At 39.8% G+C, this 25,726-nt stretch overlaps 1 protein-coding gene across 1 annotated transcript in view; it reads right to left on the bottom strand.

Moving 5' to 3' along the window:
- LOC117455880 (astrotactin-2-like) overlaps positions 1 to 25,726 on the bottom strand; it is a 337,211-nt gene that overhangs the window by 278,428 nt on the left and 33,057 nt on the right. The window contains exon 2 of the mRNA XM_034095512.1: positions 9,160 to 9,347. Coding sequence (XP_033951403.1) covers positions 9,160 to 9,347 — 188 coding nt within the window. The remainder of the gene's footprint in view (positions 1 to 9,159; positions 9,348 to 25,726) is intronic.

Below are 25,726 nucleotides of genomic sequence, written 5' to 3'. Positions count from 1 at the left end.
AATGGAGAGTTGGAAAGTCTTACGCGACAGCGAGCAGAGCTGGCGAGGGAACACAAGTGGACAGAAATGAAAAATCTTCAACCTGAAGACCAGCTGATTCTTAAAACTTGGAACGAGCTTCCTGTGACATACCACACAATGCAGTGTGTGAGTATTGCCGTATTGACCATGTTTGGCTCTACATATGCATGTGAGCAGTCATTCTCGCATATGAGGAACATTAAGACCAACCTACGCTCACGTTTAACTGATGGAAGCCTCAACGCCTGCATGAAGCTCAACTTCACCACATATGAACCAGACTACAAGGCCATCAGCAAAACCATGCAGCACCAAAAGTCGCATTAAAAGAGAGACATATTTAATTTATTATACGTTAAAAATACTATATGGCTCTCAATGAAATATATTTAGAAATATTTGGCTTTTATGGCTCTCCCAGTCAAAAAGGTTCCTGACCCCTGCTCTAGAGGCAAACTGTCTGGTGTTAGATGTTAATAAATCTATAAATCACATTATTTATTATTTCTCATTTTCTGTCTGCAGGGCTGTCACATTTATTTCGAGAATGGTCTAAATTCTATCAATCACCCTTGTCTCCGATAGTGGGGAAATATTTATTATTCTGTTTGTAGTCTTTTTATGTGCTGCCTGTAATGCTGATGTTTCTGTTTTTGCAATTGTAAGATGAAGAAAAACTGTTATAGTGTATATAGACAGAGGCTGCGGTAAGAGGCAGAAACAAAATGCAATGAAGTTCTTCACTGATACTGAAATATAGAATATAACCCTTCCAATGATTTAAATCACAGTTTGGCTCCTGCAAAAAAAAATCTATCGAAAAGGTATTAATCAAAAAAAGAAGAGCAAAGACTAAAAAGAAGTTTGACAAAAAGCCAACCAATACAAATACAATCCTTGCAGAGTATTCTAAAGTGTGTAAATAATATGTATTGGATAAGGACTGCAGTGATAAAAGGGAAAGCAGTACATGTAATGGCACATATCCACTGCAGCGAGGTAGCCCCGTTTAAGCGTCTCTCAGCGTCCTCGCTCAGGCCTCGGGCTGCCTCGCTGGCCGTCCGAGGCCGTGGAGCATTTCCATTACAGTTTAGGACCTGGGGTAGCAACGCAGTGTAGGCGGGGCGATCGGCTTCACATTTCAAGTTGTTCCGTCGAGCTCCCGCTGGATTTTATCCTCCCCAATGAGATGTAGGAACGTCGTCACCTCCTCGGTCGACCACGGTGTGCTTTTCTTTGACGTTGCCATTTTTGTAGCTCCTCCGTTTACAAAAATGCTGCAAGCTTGCTTCTAGAATCTAGATATATATACGTATGCGACGCTAGGGATGATCTCGTGCGCGATCTTGTGACGATTCTCTCTGACCAATCAGCAGTCAAGAGTGTTGACGTCACTAGTTCAGCCCTGGCCTGATAGAACCACGATTTTATGGGGCCGGAAAAAGAGGGGAAAAGTACCCGCTAGCCGGTGCTACGCTATATGGAAAGGCCACCAAAAACTGGCCTGGCCGCTTGAGGACGATTAAGGACGCTTAAACGGGGCTACCCACTGCAGTGGAAATGCACCATTAGTATACTGAATGCAGAAAAAAGCTTTATAGTATTCAGCTTTTTAAGTGTTTATTTGTAATCTACCGCACAATCAAAGTACATTACAAAGGCAATAAGTGTCTCTGCCTTTGTGAACAAACTCGAAGATCCTCACTTCTCCAATTTGTTTCTTTCAAAGTTTATAAAGGAGGTTATTGCAATAAACTGAAGGTGTTGATTACAACTAATTTACAAACTGATATGAGAATAGATGTGTCAGGACTGTCTTGAATAACATTTCAAAGAACGGGTTGACAATGTAAGATAACACTGTATGTGTTATTTGTTGTTAATATGTTGCTAACTCAACCTCCACATAGGGATTTTAAATATATATTAAGCCATATTGTTGCTGAACTTCAACAGAAACTCAGCTGTCCTGTTCAGATATTTGGGAGTATTGTATCACGGTTTTAGCACACATCATTATGTATGTATGTCAAAGAACAGCTTTCATTGGATTCAGCAGGGTTGTTGAACAGACCAAAATGCCTATGGAGTGTCACCATGAAGTTGAAGTCAAGGATGAATTTAAAGGATTTAACAGATGTGTATCACAATAGAGAAGAATATGATCATACAAACATTGATTCATTCTATATTTGAAGAATACTTGAATCAGTGTTTGAGTACGTTTAAAGAGTAAGGAAAACATAAACACTGAGTTGCTTTCAGCTAACGGAGAATACAATAACAAGGACAGTGAAGGGCCGGTGGGTGTGTTTGTGCAATACATGCTCACTTCTCGCTGTAACCTCCAAAGTCTACATGCATTGTTAAGAAAGATACTTTTCCATAAGTGTCAACAACCATTATATGAACTACTGCAGGCCTAACAGTTAGCTGAACCGTATCAATCGTTTGTATTAAAATATTCTCAGTAAAACAACAACAACAACTAAAGAATAGCCTAACATTACATTACATTGCATTTAGCTGACGCTTTTATCCAAAGCGACTTACAATAAGTACATTCGACCAGGAAGACACAACTTTGAAGAAAACAGAATCATATAAGTACATCAGGTTTCATAGAGCCAAACATTTCAAGTGCTACTCTACTGGCTATAGATAAGACAGTCCTTTATTAGTATATAAGTGCTCTGTTAGCAGTTCTTTGTTAGTAATTATATCGCTCGAAGTGGAGTCGAAAGAGATGAGTTTTCAGTCTGCGCCGGGAGATGTGCAGGCTTTCTGCTGTCCTGATGTCAATGGGGAGCTCATTCCACCATTTTGGAGCCAGGATAGCAAACCCACGTGTTTTTGCTGATGGGAACTTGGGTCCCCCTCGCAGTGCGGGTGCAGCGAGTTGTTTGGCTGATGCAGAGCGGAGTGCACGTGCTGGGGTGTACGGTTTAACCATGTTCTGGATGTAGGAAGGGCCAGATCCATTCGCAGCATGGTATGCAAGTACCAGTGTCTTGAAGTGGATTCTAGCAGTTACTGGAAGCCAGTGGAGGGAGCGGAGTGGTGTGGGAAAAATTAGGAAGGTTGAAGACCAGACGAGCCACTGCATTCTGGATAAGCTGCAGAGGTCGGATGGCACATGCAGGTAGACCAGCCAGGAGGGAGTTGCAGTAGTCTAGGCGTGAGGTGACGAGAGCCTGGACCAGAACCTGCGTGGCTTTCTGGGTCAGCTGGAGACGCATCTTCCTGATGTTGTAAAGCGTGTATCTGCAGCAGCGGGTTGTAGCAGTGATGTTTGCAGTGAAGGACAGGTTGTTATCTAGGGTCACACCCAAATTCCTTGCAGTCTGAGTCGGGGAAATAACAGAGGTGCCGATGTTGATTGTTAGGTCAAGAGTGGGACAATCTTTTCCCGGAAGGAAAAGCAGTTCAGTCTTGTAAAGGTTGAGCTTGAGGTGATGAGCAGACATCCACTGAGAGATGTCAGCTAGACAAGCAGAGATGCGTGCGACGACCTGGGTCTCTGAGCGGGGAAAGGACAGAATTAATTGGGTGTCGTCAGCGTAGCAGTGGTATGAAAAACCATGCGGGCTAATGACTGATCCGAGCGAGTTTGTGTACAGGGAGAAGAGGAGGGGACCAAGAACAGAGCCCTGAGGGACCCCTGTAGTTAATTGACAAGGGTCGGACTCGGACCCTCTCCAAGTTACCCTGTAGGTACGGTCTTTGAGGTATGAGGTGAGGAGGGAAAGTGCAGAGCCTGAAACTCCAAGTTCTTGGAGAGTGCAAAGGAGGATCTGATGGTTCACCGTGTCGAATGCAGCAGACAGGTCCAACAGGATGATGACAGAGGAGAGGGATGCTGCTTTGGCAGTGTGCAGTTCCTCAGTGACAGCAATGAGAGCAGTTTCTGTGGAGTGACCTGCCTTGAAACCAGACTGGTGCGGATCCAGAAGGTTGTTCTGATGGAGATAACAGGAGAGTCGTTTAAAGACAGCGCGTTCAAGTGTTTTAGACAGGAACGGGAGGAGAGAGACAGGCCTGTAGTTTATAACATGCTTTAGAGACTTGCAGATAATTTGGAATAATCACTAACAATTAAAAATAATGTGTTATAATGAAAAACACATTGCTTGCAACTCTCATGGTTAAGAGTATCACTCATGTAAAATAAATATATCTCAACACCACGTCAGTCAACTGCCATTTTAGCCTGGGTTACATAAGATACCTGTCTCTGTCTGCTGCTGTCACATAACGGCGAGACAGCGCAGAGGAAGGACAACCAAAAGCAGGGAGAGTTGGGAAAACGTTTGCCTGAGTGAGTGAGAAACTGACAGCTCAATGCCAGAATAATAGAGTGCTCACACTTCAGTCTTGCCCAGAACTGACAGCATCAGGACAGTGTGATGTTCACTCAAAGAGCCAGGAGACACCTTGGGGCCATGGGGCCAAACCACCAGGCCCGATGTCCTGTTCTTCCCCTCACCTTTACCCTACTCCTTTACATGTTATACACATTAAACATTTTAAATGCAACTCCTTAAAACACTATTATACTGAGTTTTTGCAAATGCATTTCACCTGCATAAAACCATGTTTTAAACGATAAATATATTATCAAATTAATAATGCATCCAATGCCTATATGTTGACTCTGTACACCTCAGCTCTATGCAGCACAAAACAGGTTGCTCTGTATTTGCTGGATGTGTTAAAAGGCAACCGTTTGCTCAAATATATGCCTCAGCAATGCAGAAGATATATCTCAGTTTTTGAACGTTTGTTTCCGCTGAAAGAAGTGACCAAAAAAACCATTAGTTAATGCAGGTTGAATAAATGCGTTTTACTTATTAAGAAGTAACATACAATAGCACCAGGAAGTATTTTCTAATGAAAAAAAAAAATGTGTTAAAGGATTTATTGAAATCAAGCTGTGAGTGTGATCCACACACGGTCACATCTGAGCCTATTAGGATTGTATTATAAAATAAGTGGCTTGATATGTACTGTATGTCCTCATGTGGTTTCTTGTATTCAACTAGCATGAACACATAGAAGCTGAGGTGTTCTTTCATCAAGTATATCGGTTAAGATGGATGATGGCACCCATTTAACAAGTTCAGCTGTATCTAATTATAAAGATGTTTGAGAGAAGGTTGAGCAGAGGACAGTGAGACACAACCAAGACACAGAGAAATAGGGGAGTTATAGTAATCCAATATTATAAAACTTGTAATTATACCAGAATGAATACATCCAAAAGCAAAAACAGCAAATTAAACATCAATCTTCTCTAATGATTTGTTCTGCTCTGTGGCCCGGGAGCCTTTGGCCCATCCCAGCACCCACTGGGTACTGTGTGAGGGGGGGGCTCACATATGTTCAATTTAGAGTTGCCAGTCCACATATGTAAGCCTGCCAACAACATTTTTTCCTGGAAATTGAAAAACATGCAACAAAATGGGTCGAACAAAACAATCATGTCTGGAAAAATGTGTAAAAACTAATTACATCAGATAATAGTGAAAAGAAAACAGTCCAAACGATCAAAGCTAATTTATAGAAGATGAGAGAGGATGAAGAATACATTCATTCCACAATAATTTGTGAACTACTTTTGATCCAACAGAAATAAGCAAAACTTATTTTCAAATTAAAATGAAGGCAACAAATGATTCACACTGTTTGATTATTCGTCTTTTTTCATGGAGACATTTTGACATTTCGTCCAAATAAAAAAAGAAGATATAAATAATAGGATGTAATAAAATAATGAAAGCTGAATCCTATTTAGCTGTTATGGTTATAGTCTGAGTATTCTGTATGATGGCTCCTTGCAAAGGCCTATTGTTAAGTCATTATTAAATCTATAATAACAGGTGCTTTTCCTAATATGACAAACATGTGAGCCAAAATGTCTGCAGTAAAAATGTCTATCCAAAGTCTCACTGCCAGTGGAAATACTTTTTTAAATTAGTAGTCACACCAGGGAATACAGTGACGAAGAATATCTCCTTGCCTTTCCCATAATCATATATAATAAACATATTCTTGTTTCAGTGACGGTGTAAAACAAACTAATGACACTGAATAGTCATAATGTCATACGTTTGATTCATGTTGATCATGTCAGCTGCTACAACACAGTCATGACACTGTTATGCACACCACTTCAAATAAAGTGTCATACCAAAAGTGTGTTGTGGGTGGGAGAGGAGGTGGTGGGGCCGTGAGCAGCAGAGGTGAGAGGATTCAAAATAACGCAGAGGTGGGTAGAGTGAAGAGACGGCGAGAAGGTGTGCATGGAGAAGAGGGGGAGATACCGAAATAGAGAAGGTGTGCGAGGAGAGGGGATAACAAGATAGGTGTGAACAATGTAACCAAGTTTTTGGTAGAAAATAAGAAGGTGATGAGCAGGCAAGAATCGGAGAGGAAGACTAATCTGTAAAAACACAGCCAGGAGAATTCAAAAGGAATTAACAAGATGAGATAAAGCACTTTGAAGGTATTGACATCCATCAAGGTGTGATTATTATGTATTTAAAATGCTAGCAGATAGCACCTTAACACAAGGTGGTGACAGTGCAGAGGCTGGTGTTTCCAATTCTGTCTAGAGGGAAGAAACTATTTTAGTGAGAGAATGCCGGAGAACAAAAGTATGTAGGAGTTGAGTTATCAGCTGCACTGTAGAGTGTGTGCATGTACTGTATGTTAATCGTGAGCTTCAGCCTCAGAGGATTACAAATAACAGTAACGCTGTATTCACCAGTCAGAAAGTTGCAGTATGGCAATGAAATCAATACTGATACGCTTAGGTCTTCTAGCCATCACTGTCAAACCACATTTCTGCTCCACCTGCTATAATATAAATAATAACAAAGAAAATACAGACATAATAATAACAAAGTGTGTTAAAAGTGTATTGAAATATTACATAATAATTGAAGTGAGGTATACAGTATATTACTTAAACGCAGCAGAATAAAAGGAGAGGAAAATCAATTCTACAAAGTAGAGTGACCAGTGTAAATAATCTGCAATAGGCATTTTGTGGACTCCTTTATTGGATTTTGTGTGAGAAATCTTGCTGCAACAACTTTTAAACTAGTTGTAGTTTTGAGAGGTTGTATGGGGTGAGACAAAAAAAAGTTGACACTTCCCCATACACCCTGACAGCATCCCATCAACAAGAACTAATACACCAGGAGTTGCAACACTTAGACCCCATTTACACAGGAATGTTTGCGTTTACGCACCGTATGCGTTTTCAAAAAAGTCTTCCGTTCACAAGAGAAACTATGCGGATACAACCCGTTTCGTCCTCGTGTAAACGGGGTCTTAAGCTATGCAGCTGTAGCTCTGCCTTCACAGTATGGTTTCAAATCATTACTCGTTCCACTCACTATCAGTACCACTAATTCCAAGGCTTCCTTAATACCAGCTGGGAGGACAAACACTTTGAAAAATCACCACGCTCATCATCATGCAGAATGGAGTGGAGTCTGTGCTTATCTAAAGTGCATTATCAACTCAAGGTGTCTCAAACCACTTAGCAATACAATAAGATTAACAGGAGCATCAACATATGCAACACGGACAGACAGGTCATCATCACCCCTAAATAAATAGAGGCTTAAAAACGTTTCTGGCGGGGGATGTCACTTTAAAGATCCGAGTAAAGGAACAATCATGCCAACATTCCAAACTGCTAAATAATGTGTTGAAATCAATACATTTTAATGGAATCTCTGTAATAAGTGGATTCACTCTCTAGGGCTAAATAATACATGTTTCTTTTTTCACTCTAATGTAAACTTTGGTGAACTGTAAAGACAAGTGTGTGCGGTATTGAACAACAGTAAGCTGTGCTGACAGGGTTGACCTTTGACGAACAACGAGTCAGAGAATCTATTGTAGCTAATTAACTGTTGCATCATGCACCTTTAATAAACCACCTCTGTCAGAGAATAAACTACTTTTTTCAAAAGAGAAATGGTTATGATATAACACAAATGGTATAAACGTTGTCAACTTGCTGACCAGTTATTGAAGACCTGGTAAGCCCTGTTGCTAACTCTTAATTATGTATATTCCCGAGTATAAAATGCCATGGCTGGTTGGCGTGTTAGCAGTTAGCTCACCAACTGCAGTAATATCCAACATCAAGATAATGTGTGGATGACATTTTCACTTTTTGTTTATCTTTACTTAAACCTCACACTGTCCAAATGGGAACATCCTTCCCAAGAATACATTTGTTGCGACACTATACAACACACATTTGTATGTGCTAAGGGCTGAAGGATATATCGTGTCATGGCGATAACAGCGATATTTACATCGCAGGGACGTGCAATTGTATTCATTTTTTTTTTTAGGACGTGCGATATTAAGTAGGTAAATTAACTCAAACACGTCATGTTACAATTATTTTGCTGCTTGCTACAAAAGGAAAACTTGTGCGGCTCTCATGTCAGGGGTACTTGAGTGAGTGACATGCAGGCTCTGCATGCACAGCAAACCACCAATCACAATCATTCTTGATCAGATGACAGCAGGCCCCGCCCCGCTAGTTTGCAGACCATCAAAACACCGGTAAAAAATGAGCGAGGAACAGGAGGACAATACCGGCGAGAATGAAGATATACTTCCAAAAAGAAAAGCAACATCTGCCATCTGGAACTATTTTGGATACAAAAAGATTCTTCTCTTCTTCATTCACAGATGAACTCCCTTATTTGAGGGTAAGCAACATGCATTATCATGACATGTTAGATCATGACTTAAGGTATGATGAGTCAACCAGTTAAGATCCAGACGTCCGTGACTAAAATCCTTCATCCGGTTGAATACAGTTAAAAAAAACGCAATATATATCGCAGGGGGAAAAAATATCGCAATGTCAGTTTTGTTCAATATCGTGCAGCCCTAGTATGTGCATAATACTACTTTCATCAGGAGAAAGAAGGCCTAACCCCCAGCAACCACCAGTCACACATGACACCATGAATGATCACACTTACCCACAGAAGATTGTCAACAATGGTGGGTATCCTTATACATTTGCCGTGCTGTGCATGGATTCTAATTCTATGCGTATCCACAAACACATTATAGGCTTAGGTCCTCATAACTCACCATAACTGAGATGTGTAGCAGATGCATGTGTTCATGTAGGGCATGAGCAGGCTCCCGAGCTGTTGGTTGTGTTGTCTGGGCGAGAAGCTCCGACTCAGTCATGGACACATGGAAGTACAGCGTCCCATTTTCCAACCACTGCTGCTTCCAGTGTACCTGAGACATATCTTGTCCCGTACCAGACATCTCTGCAGAAGACAAGGAGAGAGGAAATATAACACATAAGAGGTTATCATTTAAACTGTGTCTGGTAAAGTCAGTGTTCCTAACCGTATTGTGTGAAGATGCGTTGGAAAGAAAAACATCTAAATAGCCTTTGAGGAATAAACCAAAGTTCACATTTGTTTGTTTGTTCTGCATTAGTATTCCAGTGCAGTGCTCTGTCTCAGTGCACATCAACACAGCACTGAGACTAGAAACGTTGAACTGTCGAATAGCTGGATATACTTCCTAGTCATAATTGTGTGCATTTGAGCAGCTGGCTCTGGAATAATTACTGTCAAGCCACTGCATTGCTTAGCCGCTGTGATGAAATCTTTATGATGACAACTTTCTCACCCATGGTATTAGACGGAGATTTCTGAATTCAAAATGCAGAAGCATCACAAATGTTTTCAGCGCTCACAATCAATGCAGAACTTCAGTTGAAGACACAATGAGTCACAGATGGGAAAGGCGTATTCCCGTTTATATCCATTTGTTTACACTTTTCTTTTTTCGTACGGCAAAACGGACAACACTTCTCCTAATGGGAAGACAATTAGTTTATTAAGCTTGATTGAAAACATATGTGCCAAGCTGTTGTAGAAATGCTGTCTTACCATTCAATGTCCTCTGCATAAACCACCCTTCATTATATGCATATACAAAACAATCAGCTCCAAGCCACTGCTGGCATTAAACAACAAACATCAAAGGAATGCTAGACAAGTTAAAAAGCACAGGAGAGGGGGAAACATGTGCAACCAAAAGAAAGAAAGACCCAATTGCATTGTATGGAGCAATGGGAAAAGGAGATGAAAGAGCGGATGGGGGTAGGGGATGGTAAGCAGTTATCTCGATATGGATCATGACACAAGAATCTAATGTTATCCAGTAGTAGTGGTTGTTCAGTAGAGGAGTACCGAGGAGCCTCAGGGAGCCTCAGATTGGGAGGCTTGATACAGTGTGTGTCATGTGGCTCGGTGACAAGGGCATAGACATCTGCTGACATCTCCTATCAGGAGAAGGTGGCAGCTGGTTATTAACCCACTGACTCTGGGTCAGAGGATATGAACTGCGGGGTGGGGTTATGTGGACTATGCTCAGTAGTGCCATGGGCCCTAAGGGGCAAGGAGAGAGCATGCAGAACAGACATACCCCGAGAAAATTACAGAATGGTAACAAAATATATAGACCCTATAAATCTCCATTAACAAGTAGACCGCATTACATATATATATATATATATATTCATTGTAGAGCTGTAATTAACAATGTATAGTATGCTTTGCCTTATTGTTTTTACTTCTTGGATTTAATAATTAACTATTTGGTAGAAAACATGTACAGCAACATGTCTAATCCATGGTGGCATCTTCATATTGTTTTTAGAGACAATAAATCCCAATTTAAAACAGGAAGCAGGTTTTTTTCATAAATTAATGATAAGACTAATCAATAACCTACATTGTTTAAAAACATTTCTGACCTTCAACTCATTGATTACTCCAGCATTCTGACAATGTACACACCCTTTGAAAGTAGACTATATTATTCCTCTTGTATCCTAAGTGCTCTGAGGTGCTCTAAACTTTTGCTGACTGCAGCTTATGATAAAATCTTGTAGAGTGTGACATTCCTAAATGCCATAACTGCTGGCTATTCAACTCATTATGTTTAATCTGTGGGCTGTAGACACACTGCTTGACCTTTCACCTTGACAGGAGATAAAGCTCTGTCTGCTGGGCCAACAGTGAGGTTACTCCCGCCATCTGTTACTGTTTTAAACAAGCTCCTGTCAAATTCACCTTGGAATGTTGCTCACATGCTAGTATGTGCATTTCAGAAAGCTTTAAATAACTCTGATTGTACACACCGCTGACAATGTTTGATCCTAATTAAGAGGGATTTTGCAGGTGGACAAATTAAAAGCTAGTGTTGTACTAGAAGCAATCACATGCAGGATGGACGGATAGTAATAGAGTTTCAAGGGCTGTAGCCTACCTTTGTGCTGTTGTTATGTAAATGAGAAAGCTCAGTAAGCATGCTATTTAAAGACAAAAGGAGTGTGTGTGTGTGTGTGTGTGTGTGTGTGTGTGTGTGTGTGCGTGTGCGTGTGCGTGTGCGTGTGTGTGCGTGTCCTTGTCTTTTGTGCTATGAGGCTTGTCATTGGGCACCTGGCCAGACGTTACTGGGATATAGGTGTATGGCCTCAAGGTCTGCTAGTAATTCATTAGGAGGAACATTATTAATGTGTATATGTGTGTGAGTGTGTACGTGCCTACTGTTTGTGTGTGACTGACGCTAGTATACGCTCGCAGCAAGGGTGTCAGCATTACAGTGTACTTAACTGTGTCCAAGGACGACTCTGAGGTATGCAATACTGAATGTTTTATAGAAAATAATATGCCAGTAATTGTAAGGATCTCACATTATCATGCTTTGGTTATACAGGGTGAAACAGCATATTTACTTATGCCTAGTGAGCATTGTGGCCAGAACGCTACATTAAAAGAGAGATGAAATGCATTATACCATACTGATGGTTTTATATTGTTTGTATCATAACTACAAATACAAAATTATTTACATTACCGATGACAATTGTATCAAAGCATACACTAAATGCAGTGTACCAGTATAAAGGTTTCAAATACATTTCAGTTAATTTAATACCATGTGAACCTCAGCTTTAAATTGATTGTGTGTGCTAATCTCGGAGCAGTAGTAGAGCTGCTCAATTAATCATATTTTAATCGCAATTACGATCGAAATCAAAAAAAATATTTATTGGTTTTTCAGTTGAATTATACTTAAAGTTCAGGGTAATCAACTGTTAAAAACATTTTTTTTTTTTTCAATAAATGGATGTTTTCAAAGAAAAAGGATAATCGTTTTTAATAATCGTGATATCAATTATTGACCCAAATAATCGAGATTATTATTTTTGCCATAATTCGAGCAGCCCTAAGCAGTAGTAATTAAAAAACGTTTTCTCATTCATACATTCCATCTGCTGAAATGCAATAGCGAACCTTTAACCTAACACCTACCAATTTTAAAAAACAAAAAGGGCAAATATTCTAACTATTAATTGATAGATCACATATTATATATATTTTTTTATTTTTAACGAAACATGTTTAAGAACAGTCTGAAGCCCACCACCAACCCACTTTAAACTGTAGAGCAATGAACAACCAGAAACATAATTCTTCATAATGCCTATGGCTAATAAACACAGCATGTTATTCCTTAAGTGGCTGAATATTGACTGATTTACAAGGTAAAATGCTATTAATATCGCATTGGCTTTTTTAATGAAGGAATTGAACACAGTTAAAACTAAAGCTTCATTTTGATTGTGGTGGTTTGAAAGCAGTCCAGCTGTGAGGTCAGCTCAGAGCGCACTGCCTGCTGTGCACAGACTCGGTGGGGGATTATAGCCCATGTGTCCATCTGTAATAAATGAAATGACTAGTTAGTGAATTTAGTGTCCTCTCGCGCAAACAAAATCAGAATCATTAACGTGAGGCCTTCTCCAATGATAGGAATCTCTTTAAAGAAATAACTGACGTACAGACAATCATGGTTTTCTTTCGTCCCGAATAATAATGAGAAAATTCGGCTATAGAAAAATATGATTCCATTGCAAATATGTGTGCTTTCTGTGTTCATATATTTGGGATTTGGACACATCACAAGTTACCTGACAAGTTCAAGATACAATTAAGGAAATAAAGCTGTAAAAATTAGAATGTGAAACTTTGATAGGTTGCTGTATTACTTTCAGAAAATGTAGTCAGCAGAGAGATATTGAAAACTTGGACAAATCCTTGATAAAGCCTTCTTACTCTTCACTAAGGAGTCTCTGTAGGTACTTAAGGCACAAGTACAATCCATTGAACACTCAATGTCAGCAGAACTCTTACTAAAAGAGCAGGTGATTATAAGCTTTGTTCCTTTTCTTTCATGCGACTGTCCTTAAGGATCTGGCCCATTTCTAAATCTTTCCAAGGTTTGTCTCAGTTCTGCGTTTAAATGGCACAGTAGTTTTTACATTCTTAAAAGTTGCCTTGAGCAGGACTGATGTTGGATTTGGTATCTGATGAGATGATGTTGCCCCATTCTGTGTCAGAATATGGAGGCACCACACAGTGGAGACAACTATTGCAAAAACACAACATACTTTTTACCCATGACATACCGTATGGGTCAATACATGATTTAATCTGGTAAATGTAATAAATTGTAATAAATGTAGCGCACATCTGTTACAGGTAAATCAATGTTGGATTGGATCAAGTTTACCACCTATTAAACCTGAATTACAAAGTTAGCAGATGTTAGTGGCACAATGAATGAAAACAAAACTAACCCAATTACCATTGATCATACAGCCAGACAAACTGCTGTACTGTCTACTAAACCCAGAATGCACTTTGACTAAGTAAGATTGCCTTCTTTTGTACATATATCCATCATTACTTCAGTGTCCAGCGTATCTTAGGGGTAGTACTTTCATTTTGCAGACATCAGCTGGTGAGAGCTAGCAAGCTTGAACAACACACAGTACTGTCCAGTATCAAAGAGATGACAAATTAGCAACAAGCCCTAGCAATATATCGCAGGAGTTGGTGGGGTCCAATGCATAGCTAAGGAGTGTTACGGAAATCTTAGACCTAGTCAATACTGTGGAGATATCCAATTAGAATGATCAATCAATAAACCGGTGAAACAAACAGAGTTGTCTTTCTGGTTCTTTATTCGAAGCTTCGAAGACACAGGTCTCACAGAGTACAGAGTATTCTGGAAGAGTGCGCCCAGAGTAAAAGATGCATACAGGTTATATAGGATCTTGACAGTTCAACAACATTTCGTCACCTGTCAAGGAGGGGCCCTGGCAGTCGAGATACGCTTTCCAGAGGAACATAAACTGTCAATAGACTAAAACAGGAACTTGTTCAGCAAATGGAAGAGAGGAAACTTGTCAGCAACATATGGAGGAGACAAGAAATGAGGAACTTGATTATAGAACAGGGAAACCAACACAGGAACTTGCCCAAATTACCTGTGCTTGGCACCCAGACACTCACGAGGACCTCTTTCACGACTCTGCGGTTTAGACCCCCCCCCCTGACCTTAAAATGTCAATCATAAGGCAAGCAAAGGACATGAACTGAAATACATCACTCAGACCTTACTCCTAAGTCTAACAACGTTTGCCACTACATATAAAGTGTGCCACTACAGGAGGAATCCATTGTGTCCAATCATTCATCAGGTAGATTCAAACACATCTCAGAAGTTAAAGGTGGGGTAGGTAAGTTTGAGAAACCGGCTCAAGATACACTTGTTGTTATATTCCATGGAATGCTCTTAACATCCCGATAGCAATGAATATCTTAAGTGCTTTGACAAAAAAGTCATCTGTGGAAGCCGTGGTACTGTAAAAAGCACGACCAATCATTTTAGCCGGCCCGGCTAAAATAACTGGATGGCCTACCTGCCTGTCAGCCTTCCAGCTGTGCACACACTTATCTCGTGCCCTCATTGGTCATGTGCGTGTTCGTGTGTGTTGGAGGAGGGGCTCTGTAAGGAAGTGGCAGATTTTTTCCGGCTGTGTATTTTCAAATTCTAGCGCACTCGAGCTGGTTTCTCCAAAATGACCTACTCCACCTTTAATGTTATTATGTAACTGCTGGCAATACAGTTAATCTACTGTTTTTAAAAATGCTTCATCGCTGCCATGTGTGCCAACCTGGGGGGAAATGCATGTCAACTGATGTTCTCAGAAATTAAAAGAGCAAACAGCAGTGGCAGATTGTGTTTTTCCTCCATCGATCACAGAGGGCAGGAAGGTGATTTTACAAAGACAGTGTTGCAGTGTAAAAACCAAACTAGAGTTAATATGTTATCATACTATATATTATATTATCATTATTATTATATTATATTATTATGATATATTATATATCATACATTGATGATAGAAAGCTGGGTCGGACCCTTAAACTGAATTTACACTTTCCTCTTCCAACATTTGAATAACTAGGTAGGGATTAGTAGATCCTCATGCCGAAAAAGCCGGGAAGAGGCTGGTAATGATGTCATCAAGAGACAAATCCTGGAGCTGCTCCACGGATCATACAAAACAGAAACATTCTTCACACTATTACGGTACCCACAGTGATTTTATAAAGAAAAAAGGGGCATATTTTCAGAATCCCAGCTGGAACTCATTTCAAAAGAATGTCTCAAAAATTCTATGAGCCCACAGAGGAAGAATCTACTTCAGCATCAATGGACCATCACACAGACGCATTACCTGAATACATCTTCCATTCAATCCTCATCCACTATTATTTCCAGCTGGGGAGATGGTAGTCTTTTAGCAGATATTCGTACAACTCTGACAATCTTTTAAAAACAATACATTATCCCTTTCAATTACAAGTTGTGCTTTGATAATGATAATTACTGGCAAGGTAGCACTGCTTCAGAGAGAGAACAGAGATGGGTTCAAAACTGTGCAAATTCCCGCATTGAAATATATTGTTTTAGAGCTGAAAGAGCATATGCATGCACTACAACGTACAGGCAGTCGTCTTCCCACCCACACATCAACCCTGTTCCGAAAAGGTTGTCTCTCATCAGTTTAAAAGGTGATCATAGCAGTGTACTGATTGTGCAAGCCTGACAGCTCCATGACAGTTTGTCAGCGCGACAACAAGCCTGTGTCATCAACTTTTACTGTGATGAAAGCTAGCACCCTACAGGCACTTTCCTGCCTGTCATTACATAGGTGGCATAACACGTTTCCTCTCTAAATGACTGCACACAGCATGTCATTGCTCAGGCTGCCTACTAGGTGGCAGATGAATATTCAATAATTCATGTGAGCAAATAAGAAGGAATTCATTGGTTTCAAAAGTCTAGGCCCAAAAAAAGATAGCAAGGACCGAAAGGAAGACGTGAGAGTGTGAAAGAGAGAGACATGTCTGCATGGATAAAGAGGGGAAGGGAATTTACAGTATCAGTCTGACACTCAGCAAAAGTGTTCAATAATATTAGCATACTTCCAAGACTCTCAATTTCTGCCTCAAGATGTTTGGCAATGGCATATTCTAAACCTAAGATTCCCACTACAGTAGGATGACGACAGGAAGCGTTCACTAGCAGCAAAACAAACGGGTTGAAATAAATGCACCCCTGATTAGCAACTAAATGGACTTGATGTCATATCCTCCCATTCCCAGAATGCTAACTGTGCCATTACCATTTAAAAATGACCTGATGGGAGCTGTGAAATATTTAGGCAAATACAGCATGAGCTACACAAGGCTACCAGGGTTCCTCTTTGCAGTTGAACATCTATGCAAGTAAATGCCACCCTAATGTCTCATTAGAAGCACTAATGAAATAGCTGGCATTCACATAAAGTTCAATGGAAATTAACATAATAAAAAATGCATCAATACTTTTGTTTTTCCTTTCGCAGGAAATGTAAACAGACCTGACACACATTGGTATACCACATGTGTTTCAGTTGAAATGATTGGTAGAGCAATAATATAAAATAAATTGGTTCACGTTGTGTTCTCATTGTCTATGAGCCATATGTACATTTGTCTATGAGCCATATGTACAAAAGAAAGGTAGACTAACAATATCAGGCAATGTTGGCTTAATGATTTGATGTGCATTAAAAGTCAAATGAAAATGTTTCGACAAAGCACAATTGAACTCAGTGAAGACACAGTCAAACATTCAACAACAATACATCTCAAGAAAATATAATCCGTAAATTGAAGGTTTTTGGCGTGCTATGAGTCCATTTGTCATACATTAGCCAAATCTAGGAAATAATTAATATGACAGGGGACCGAAAACTGCATTCGTAAATTATAAAAATGTCAGATGAGACCTTCTTACATTGCACAACATTATTGTGTGATTACATGTTGCTTGTCGACCCACATGTTGGTGCAAATTGAGGTATTTGGGAAACTTTTAATCAACAAGAGCAACACAAAATCATGTTATCTCTCCATGGTTATTTCCATTGTGGACCTAGAACAAAATATACTGAATACTAAAACAATTATAATGTATGTGAGGCACCATTGCAAACACACAATAACAGCAGTTAATCCACTGTTCCATGTCCACAACAAAATGATATCATTAAACCCAATGGCTGCCCAAAAATACAATCAAAATGATGGGAGGCAACGGTTCAGAAAAAGTTTGGGTAAATAAAAAATGGATTTGAAGCTTGATAAGAGTTCTAATTAAATTCTAACGTACATGACAGTGTGATTGTTTTAATTCATCTTTCAGTTTGTGAAAGTAACAAACAAGCAAAGAAAAGAAAGGAAAGCTCTTAGTACTCTTCTCCTCCACCAATACAGAACTGTACCCTGCTGTCTCTATACTCCCTAGCTTAATCAGCACTGTGGGATCCAATTCTGTTGACTCAACACCTGTTCCTCTTGACCCGTTTTCCACCTCACTTCCTATATTTTCCCTCTGTAGAGGCCACTTTAAACACTTTTTAAAGCTAACAATTCCCAGGATGAAACGTATTAGTAGCGGTCACGCACCACTGACACTCTTACAGCTACTAACTAGAACAGATCATGACAGAGTTGCATTTCTTCAAAAATATTGTTATTAAATTTGTCTGTGATGATTAAATTAGTTTCATATAATGGCTTCATGAGCCAGCTATCTAAAGGTGTCTTATTTAATCACTGACAGACATTCCTATAAGTAATGACATGGCTATAAAGGGCAATTCCAAATGTGTAAGAGTGTTCCTCAGTAAACAGTTATAGTATGTGGCAAACAAAACTAGAAACATTGGTTAATATCAGTAGAGAAGCAGGAATGTTGCTGGATTTGAGACAGATGCACCAACTTTATCCTTGAACATTATTGGGGTCCTCTGAAGGACTCCCTGTTAACTGCCCGTGCCACTCAGGTCTTATCGCTGAAGTCCACAGCCTCGCTAACTCCTACTGTGCTCAATCACAGCGGCAGCTTTTTGGACTTCGTACTGACCACCTCCTACAGAAAACCAATCATATTTTCAGAGAGCCTCCCAGCATGAAGGAGAAGGTGACTTTTGACTTCAGAAAACACAACCAAGGTGTGGTATAACTGTATTCGGTAGCCATAGTGACCGTCTTGAAGAAAGAAAACATTTTTCCTCCAATAAACATTCCAGGAGTGAAGTAAAAGTCACGGTCACATCATGCAACTTTTTTTCTGTGAGAGCAGGAAAAAAAACATTTATCTATAAAAAAAATGCATCATAAACCCTTCAGGAATATTGCTAAACACCATCCTACATATGTTCCAATAACAAAGACAAGTGCACAGTAAGCAATATATTATAGAACAGTATTTGTTTTATAGTGGGACAAGCAGACCTCTGGGAACCTGTTGTGACAGTGTAAATAGAATAAACAAATAGCTGCTTGCCACAGTGGGACCTGGATTATCTCTCATTAGCATTGAATACATTCTGTCGCATGTGTTATAGTTTGTGTGTGTGTCGGTGTGTGTGTGTGTGTGTGTGTGCGTGTGTGTGAGAGTACAACTGCATATTTAGTACTGTATGCTTGTGTGAATCCTAGCATTCTTTGCTCAAGGTCACCTCAACTTTAAATAATTCAAACTGATATTGCAGATTTAAATGTGTAATAAAATCACAATATGTTTTTGGTTTTCCCCATGAAAATAAGCTCCATTAACCACATGAAAAGCTTTATGTTGGTCTGCATCTGTAAATGCTGTGTCCCTTGCGCTCTTTAGGATTAGTGAGGCAGAGTGCCAACAAATAAAATCAGGAGCCCTCCTACTCCTAATGTATTTAAAGTGACACATTAACAGGATAAACAGTCCCTTATTTGCTGAGTGCACAGGCATCTTCTAAAACACTACAATCCTATTAACAAGACCTATTCTGATGTCACATCTCTCTACTAATGTAATGTAAGGCTTGTCCATCGTTGGGGGTCGTCTGCCAGTGCCAAAGTGGCATGCTCGAATGTAATAGTACACACATTAAGTTGTTCTAATCCTTTGTTTAAGACTCCTCAATTGACACCTTGGTCAAAAAAATAAAGGTAGAATGCATTGACAACATTAATGCAAGCCCATGTGCCAAAGTAGTTCAAAAATAAATAATGCAAACATGTATGGCTACCAACAAGCACTTTGTATGCTTTCTAAACATGGAATGTGACATTGCATTTATGCTGAATGAGGTTGTGTTCTTGTTTCAAATAGCTAACATGCAATATTTGTGTTTAACAATTGAACTGTTTTTCCAGTCCCAAATACTACAGTGTGAATGCTCACATTGTACTAGATATTCTGTTGGTTTAGACAGACTTTTAGTGGAGCATTCAACCATATTGCACATTGACCGTAGCCTTACATTGATACAGGTTGGCTTAATATTTGCACTAGGCAGGTAGAAGGTACGCTTAATGTACTGTACACTCTTGGTCGTACTGATCTCAGTTGCTAGGCGGTTTGTGTCATGGCCTTGCATAGGTTGTGGTTCCAAGGCCAATCATAATGGACTTCAACAAAAGCAAAAAGGGAACAAGAGACAATAATGGCCTTGTTTTTAAACCGACCATGATGCATTAGTGTACGTAGCTGAAAACACACTGTTCAAGGATACATTTTGCATAGGGATTCATCTGGGACTATTCTATTCTATACCCATGCATGCAGCTAGGACCAAGGATAATTGAAAAAAGTTTGGGGGATGCTGCACAGGCATGTTGGAAATCACATCCATTTCAAGTGATACCAGTTATTCACTGATAGGACAGGAACTTTGAGAGCTTGGAGATTCCATGATGGAAGAGCCATACGTTAACCTTTCAGCAGAGTCTGCAGATGTCAGCAAGCCCATTCAGGGTCTTGGCACAAGCCAACAGATCATGCTGTACCCCTCAGGCTGTTCTTTCCCCCCTTAATGCATTGTGTCAAAGTACTGGCATTGAACAATCTAAGAGGGAACTCAGTCTGTGACTATTTTCTGCTTAACGGGAATTGATCTAGCTGACATGATGAGCTTGACGGCTCGCCAGCTGCTCGCAGGATCCATCGTCTGCCTGGCACAGACTCAGAGGAGATATACATGAAGGTCTTAATCAGACTCACCCAGGAAGTGAATCATATATGGCTCTAAAGCAGGGGTTCCCAAAGTGGGGGTCGCGAAATGTTTTCAGAATCCTCTTGATGTGACCCCTGAGGTGTTTTTAAAAAAAAATGTGTAGACATGTTGTAGACATGTTGTATTATGTAAGTCTGTTTAATAGGTAAGCGGGACAAATAAAGGAATTTTGATTTTGACAGATTTACGACAGTCATTTGCAGCTCAAAGGTCACTTTACAGCACCACAGTATCAGTAAAACACACAACTATACTAGTATATTTCTTCTGAACAGATCTTTAATACATTTTTCAAAATGAAACGTTGAACTAGTGAGAAGGCAGACAGGCCAGCGGAGAAGGCTGCGGAGAAGAGCGGAGAGCCGCCATCACAAAGGCTCTCGACTTCTTGCGCGGGAGGAGGAGGAGGAGGAGGAGGAGGAGGAGGAGGAGGAGGAGGAGGAGGAGGAGGAGGACAACCGTAAGGCGGTCCATAAGCAGTCAGACAAGCCTTCATCCAAGTTTCGCAAGTATCGAGAGGAATACATCCAGTAGCCTACGGATTCACATGCCTCATTATCAATGAAGCACAACATCCCCAATGTGTAGTGTGCACTGAGGTTCTTGCACATGAGCTTAAAGCCCGTAAAAATGCTCAGACATTTAAACACGAATCACCCCTCTCTTGCTACTAAACCAGCAGATTGTTTCCGCCGAAAGCAGAGAGAATTGCAAGGCCAAAAGAAAGTTATAACTAACCAAGCAACAATCCCTACCAAGGCTCAAAAGGCATCATATGAGGTGGCATATTTAATTGCACAGGCAAAAAAGCCACACACAATCGGGGAAACCCTAATTAAACCTGCTGCTATCGCTATGAGTAGGGCAATGCATGGGGATAAACAGGCACGGGAGCTGGAAGCAGTGCCGCTGTCTGACGGGACCATATCCCGGCGCATTACGGACATGGCCCAGGATATCAAGTGTCAGCTGATTGACAGAGTGAAGAAAGGGAAATATGCTTTGCAGTTAGACGAATCCACAGATATGTCAAACTCTGCCCAACTGCTTGTTTTCGCCAGATACAGTTTTGATGGAAAACTTGATGAGGACATGCTGTTTTGCACCCCGCTGGAGCAAACAATGGTGTAGCTGTATTAAAGTCCGAGTGGAAACAGTCCTGAGTAAATCTGATTGTGTCAGAGTTATGACATCTCCGTTCACTCCAATGGACCACTTTTTTACAGCAATGGCGGATCGTGGAGCCTCTCAATCGTTCCCCGGAAGTTAGCGCCAAGGCTAGTAGAGCTGAGTTGCAGCATAGACCGTTCGTGACGGACTTTTAAAGGTAAGAAGAAGTTTAAAGATTTATATTGCGGATATTATCAGTACATCTGATTCAAATTAACATGTGTATTAAAGGATGTCAGTGGATTATCCCTAAATTAGTAGATTTAGGGAACGTTTACAGATAACAGATCAAGCTAGGATACCGAAGCAAGTTAGCAACACACGTTGAACAGCCTTTCAATTGTAAATTCCGTTCTCTTAATGTCATTTTGTCCAACGTTGTTGAATTATAGAAGAGGGTTTTCTAAACGGGATTGTATGCGGGGGTGGAGGGAGTTAAATATTAGATAAATATAACTTTGGTGCGTGTAAGAGTGAGTGTTTTTAGCAGAGCCATATTTTGTCCTTGTGATTATGTTGATTATTACCCGTCTGTATAATGTTGCAGCTCAGCTGATTTTGGATTGATGGCAAAGGGAGAGGGACTTAAGTGAGAGTGAAAACACAAGGTAAGTTTAATACTACTGTTTTATATAAGTAAGCATACTAAACATGTATTCTATCACTGTATTATATAAGTAATCTTGTTAGTAACCTACTGTATGGCAGGTGGAGGGGCAGTGATGTTACAGGTGGAGGAGCAAAACTGCAAGACTGCAAACTCACAAGACAGAGAAATAAAGTTTGTTCTCCAGAGAAGAGGTTGATTTCACTTCATTTTTTTCATATTTTCTAAAGATGTGGAAATGGCACAAAAAAAAACTTGAGAGCTGTAACCAAGACAACTGTAACAACATGAGTAGAGAGCCACCAAGGTTTTTCAAGTCCCTCTCTTACTCCATTTTGCCAACCCAAACTTCCAGGTACATGACGGGACACCTTGCTTGTTTTTGTTGTTTGCGCTCCTCTGGCTGGGTGCTGGCAGGTGGAGGGCAGTGATCCCTTCCCTTCTTCCCTCAATCTTTGAGACTAATGTAAGTAGAGACATGGCACTGTAAATGTTCGAACATTTAAAATATTATACCACTTAAAAATAAGAAATATTATTATATATTTTGTTACTAAGAGTTCATACGTATTATACCTGTGTCACCTTTCACACTATCGCTGTGATCATGAGCTATGGGCTTTGTCGATACAGGGGCCCTTCTCTTTTTGACCACAGGGCGATGCACGAAGATAGTGGGTATAGCCTCTGCTCTCAGCCTAGTCTTGCCCTTTTTTGTCTTGACAAACGAGTGACTTGAGGTTACTTCACACACAGAACAACTCCGTTTTTTCTGCCCACATACATATTCCATAGTGGTTGAATACACAATATTAGGAAACACTTTATACTTACTGGACAAGTTATACTCATTACATACTGTATATAAAATATGACCAAGAATGTGAGACAACTTTATAGAAATTCATATCACATCTGTTACTGATGCCATTTGTCATACTTTGTTAAACTCACAAATAATAAAGTTCCATAACTTCAGTTGGGAACAAAGACCACACCTTATCTTCCCAAGGCCATTTCCCATCCAATAGGTGTGCTATATAGGTGTGTATAACCCTTTCTCCTGTCTGTTACTCCCTCTTTCAGCACAAGAACCAGAGGGGGATTCAATGGAGCCTGAATACCTGCACTGAGACCCTCACCCTGCACCCTGAGTCTCAACTCTGTGTTTTTCAAGCCTTTCCCTGTTTTTTTTTGTATTAAACAAAACATTAAGCTTTCCCAATGGTGTGGTTTTCGTTTTGTGAAAAAGTGCAAATGCAGTGTTTGTATATAAATCACATATTTTTTTGCTGTTGGTCGTGAAATTGCTCCTGCTTCCTCCGCTCTGTGTCAGTGGGGAAGCTGTACATCCGTACTCCTTTCTCTGAGCGATTTGAGCATCCCCAGGCAGCACAGCAAACCATGGTGGTGACCAGGAGTCATCACAGCAAACCAGGACAACACGGAGAAAAAGGCACAGACAAACTGCATGATATGCTATTCAATGTTTATTGAATTCCATGTATTTGCAATGGATGTTCCTAAAACAACACATTTAACATCATCATCATCATCATCATCATGCTGCTGCTGCTAGTCCTTTGATAGTCACCTGTCCTTTCTGAAAGCCATAAAGATGACATTAGTCATTTAGATAACTTGTGTCCTCAATTACCATGGGATTACTGAAACTACCATGAATTTAAGAAAATGGTAGAAATGAATCTAATCTGAATTTTAAAGCATTACTTTAGATCCCCTCCCGCTAAATATATCAATAAACATTAGAAAGTGATGCTCCTGACTACCATACAAGTTTAAGAAGATAATATTGGTTTTAAAGAATTCAAAGCTATAAATAAACAGCAACAGGCTCTTTAACCAAGGCACTGTTAGTAACATGTAAACTAGCTGTTCACACTAATCCTAATATTATCACTTAATATTAGCAAATTTTATTTTTTAAAACATATTGATGTAAATACATACACATATCGATTTGTTGTATAAATATTGCAAATCAAAACCTTTATTCACTAATAATTACCAAAAATCGTAGTTATATCTCCTGTTATCATTGCATTCACATTGCCCGCCATGAACTTCCAGGGAACGATCCTCGTCTACATGAACCACGTGACGATAACCGTTTTTGGACTTCCATTGTCATAACTCTTCTATTATATGGCTCTGGGTGAGATTAACGCTGAAACATAGCGTATTCCCCAAATGTAAATATGCACCGCAACAATGTTCATATGTTTATTACCTTTATGTATTTTTACAGTTTACACCGCAACAATGTTCTCCTAATTTACATGGAGATTACTTTGACTCACGAGTTCTGCTGTTATCTTATATTAAATTTCTATATGTAAAATCATATCATGGTTGTCAGGCTGTTCTGTTGTTGTCGTTATGCGCGTGTTTGGATACGCCTATTAGTGCGTGCGTCCTGTGCACACGTTTTTCTTTTTCTTCCAGTCACCACGTGATAGTGGGGGGTCGCCAGTCTCTGGCACTGTTATTTTGGGGGTCGCGGGCTGAAAAGTTTGGGAACCCTTGCTCTAAAGCATGGACCAACATGGTCACTATAATAGTGCATTATTTTATACCTTTATGTCAAGCTTGTGGCAAAGCAAAGTGAATGTGCTGGCTAAGAAGATATCAATAAAGATCTAATATTATCAATAAACTCAAATCGGACCCCAAAATGCGTAAAATGTTTTTATTGAAACACCATTGCCTTTGTTCAGAACATATTCACCAGAGGGCAATCTTCTGTTATGCAAGATGTAAATACAGCATATTTCCTATTCAATGAGTGTTCCTCTGACAACATAGCACCAACTGAAAGCGGGTGGGACTGGGCTATAATTATATTTATGAGAGGAATACTTCATGGATGTGTATGCCTTTAGATCTCTTTGTTCTGTACTATATCATTTAGCTCATTGCATAGTTGATCGACAGTTAACATTCCACTTACTAGTCTGGACAAATAATAATATATAGCAGAGTATCATATTTAGCTTTAAGACATCACAGTAGATGTTTTATCAATAATTTATATTTAGAGCTTCCCAGCTTCCATTCAACAACCATAAAAAACAATGTTTAAACAATAATATATTACTATGTGGCCCTGCACAGCACATACTATCCGAGCAGCCACTTCTGTGCAATTTGTCATGGGCATGTTTCATAAATATCTGCCAGAACTTTTAGGATGGAGTAGTCATCGTTGGCAGTCTCCATTCTACATCTTAGCCGTCTTTATTCATTTATATTCTCAGGGGCTTCTTTATATTCCTAAAGGTTTCAGGTCTTGCTCCTATTCAGTCTCTTGTTACAGTCTTTCTTGTTTGGTTCTGCATTTTGTTGAGGCATCTAAAGGCTAACGT

Source organism: Pseudochaenichthys georgianus, chromosome 12 (genome assembly GCF_902827115.2).
Source record: "Pseudochaenichthys georgianus chromosome 12, fPseGeo1.2, whole genome shotgun sequence".
Taxonomy (NCBI): domain Eukaryota; kingdom Metazoa; phylum Chordata; class Actinopteri; order Perciformes; family Channichthyidae; genus Pseudochaenichthys; species Pseudochaenichthys georgianus.
The sequence above is the reverse complement of the archived record's forward strand: the minus strand, read 5'-3'. Positions and strand labels throughout refer to the sequence as shown.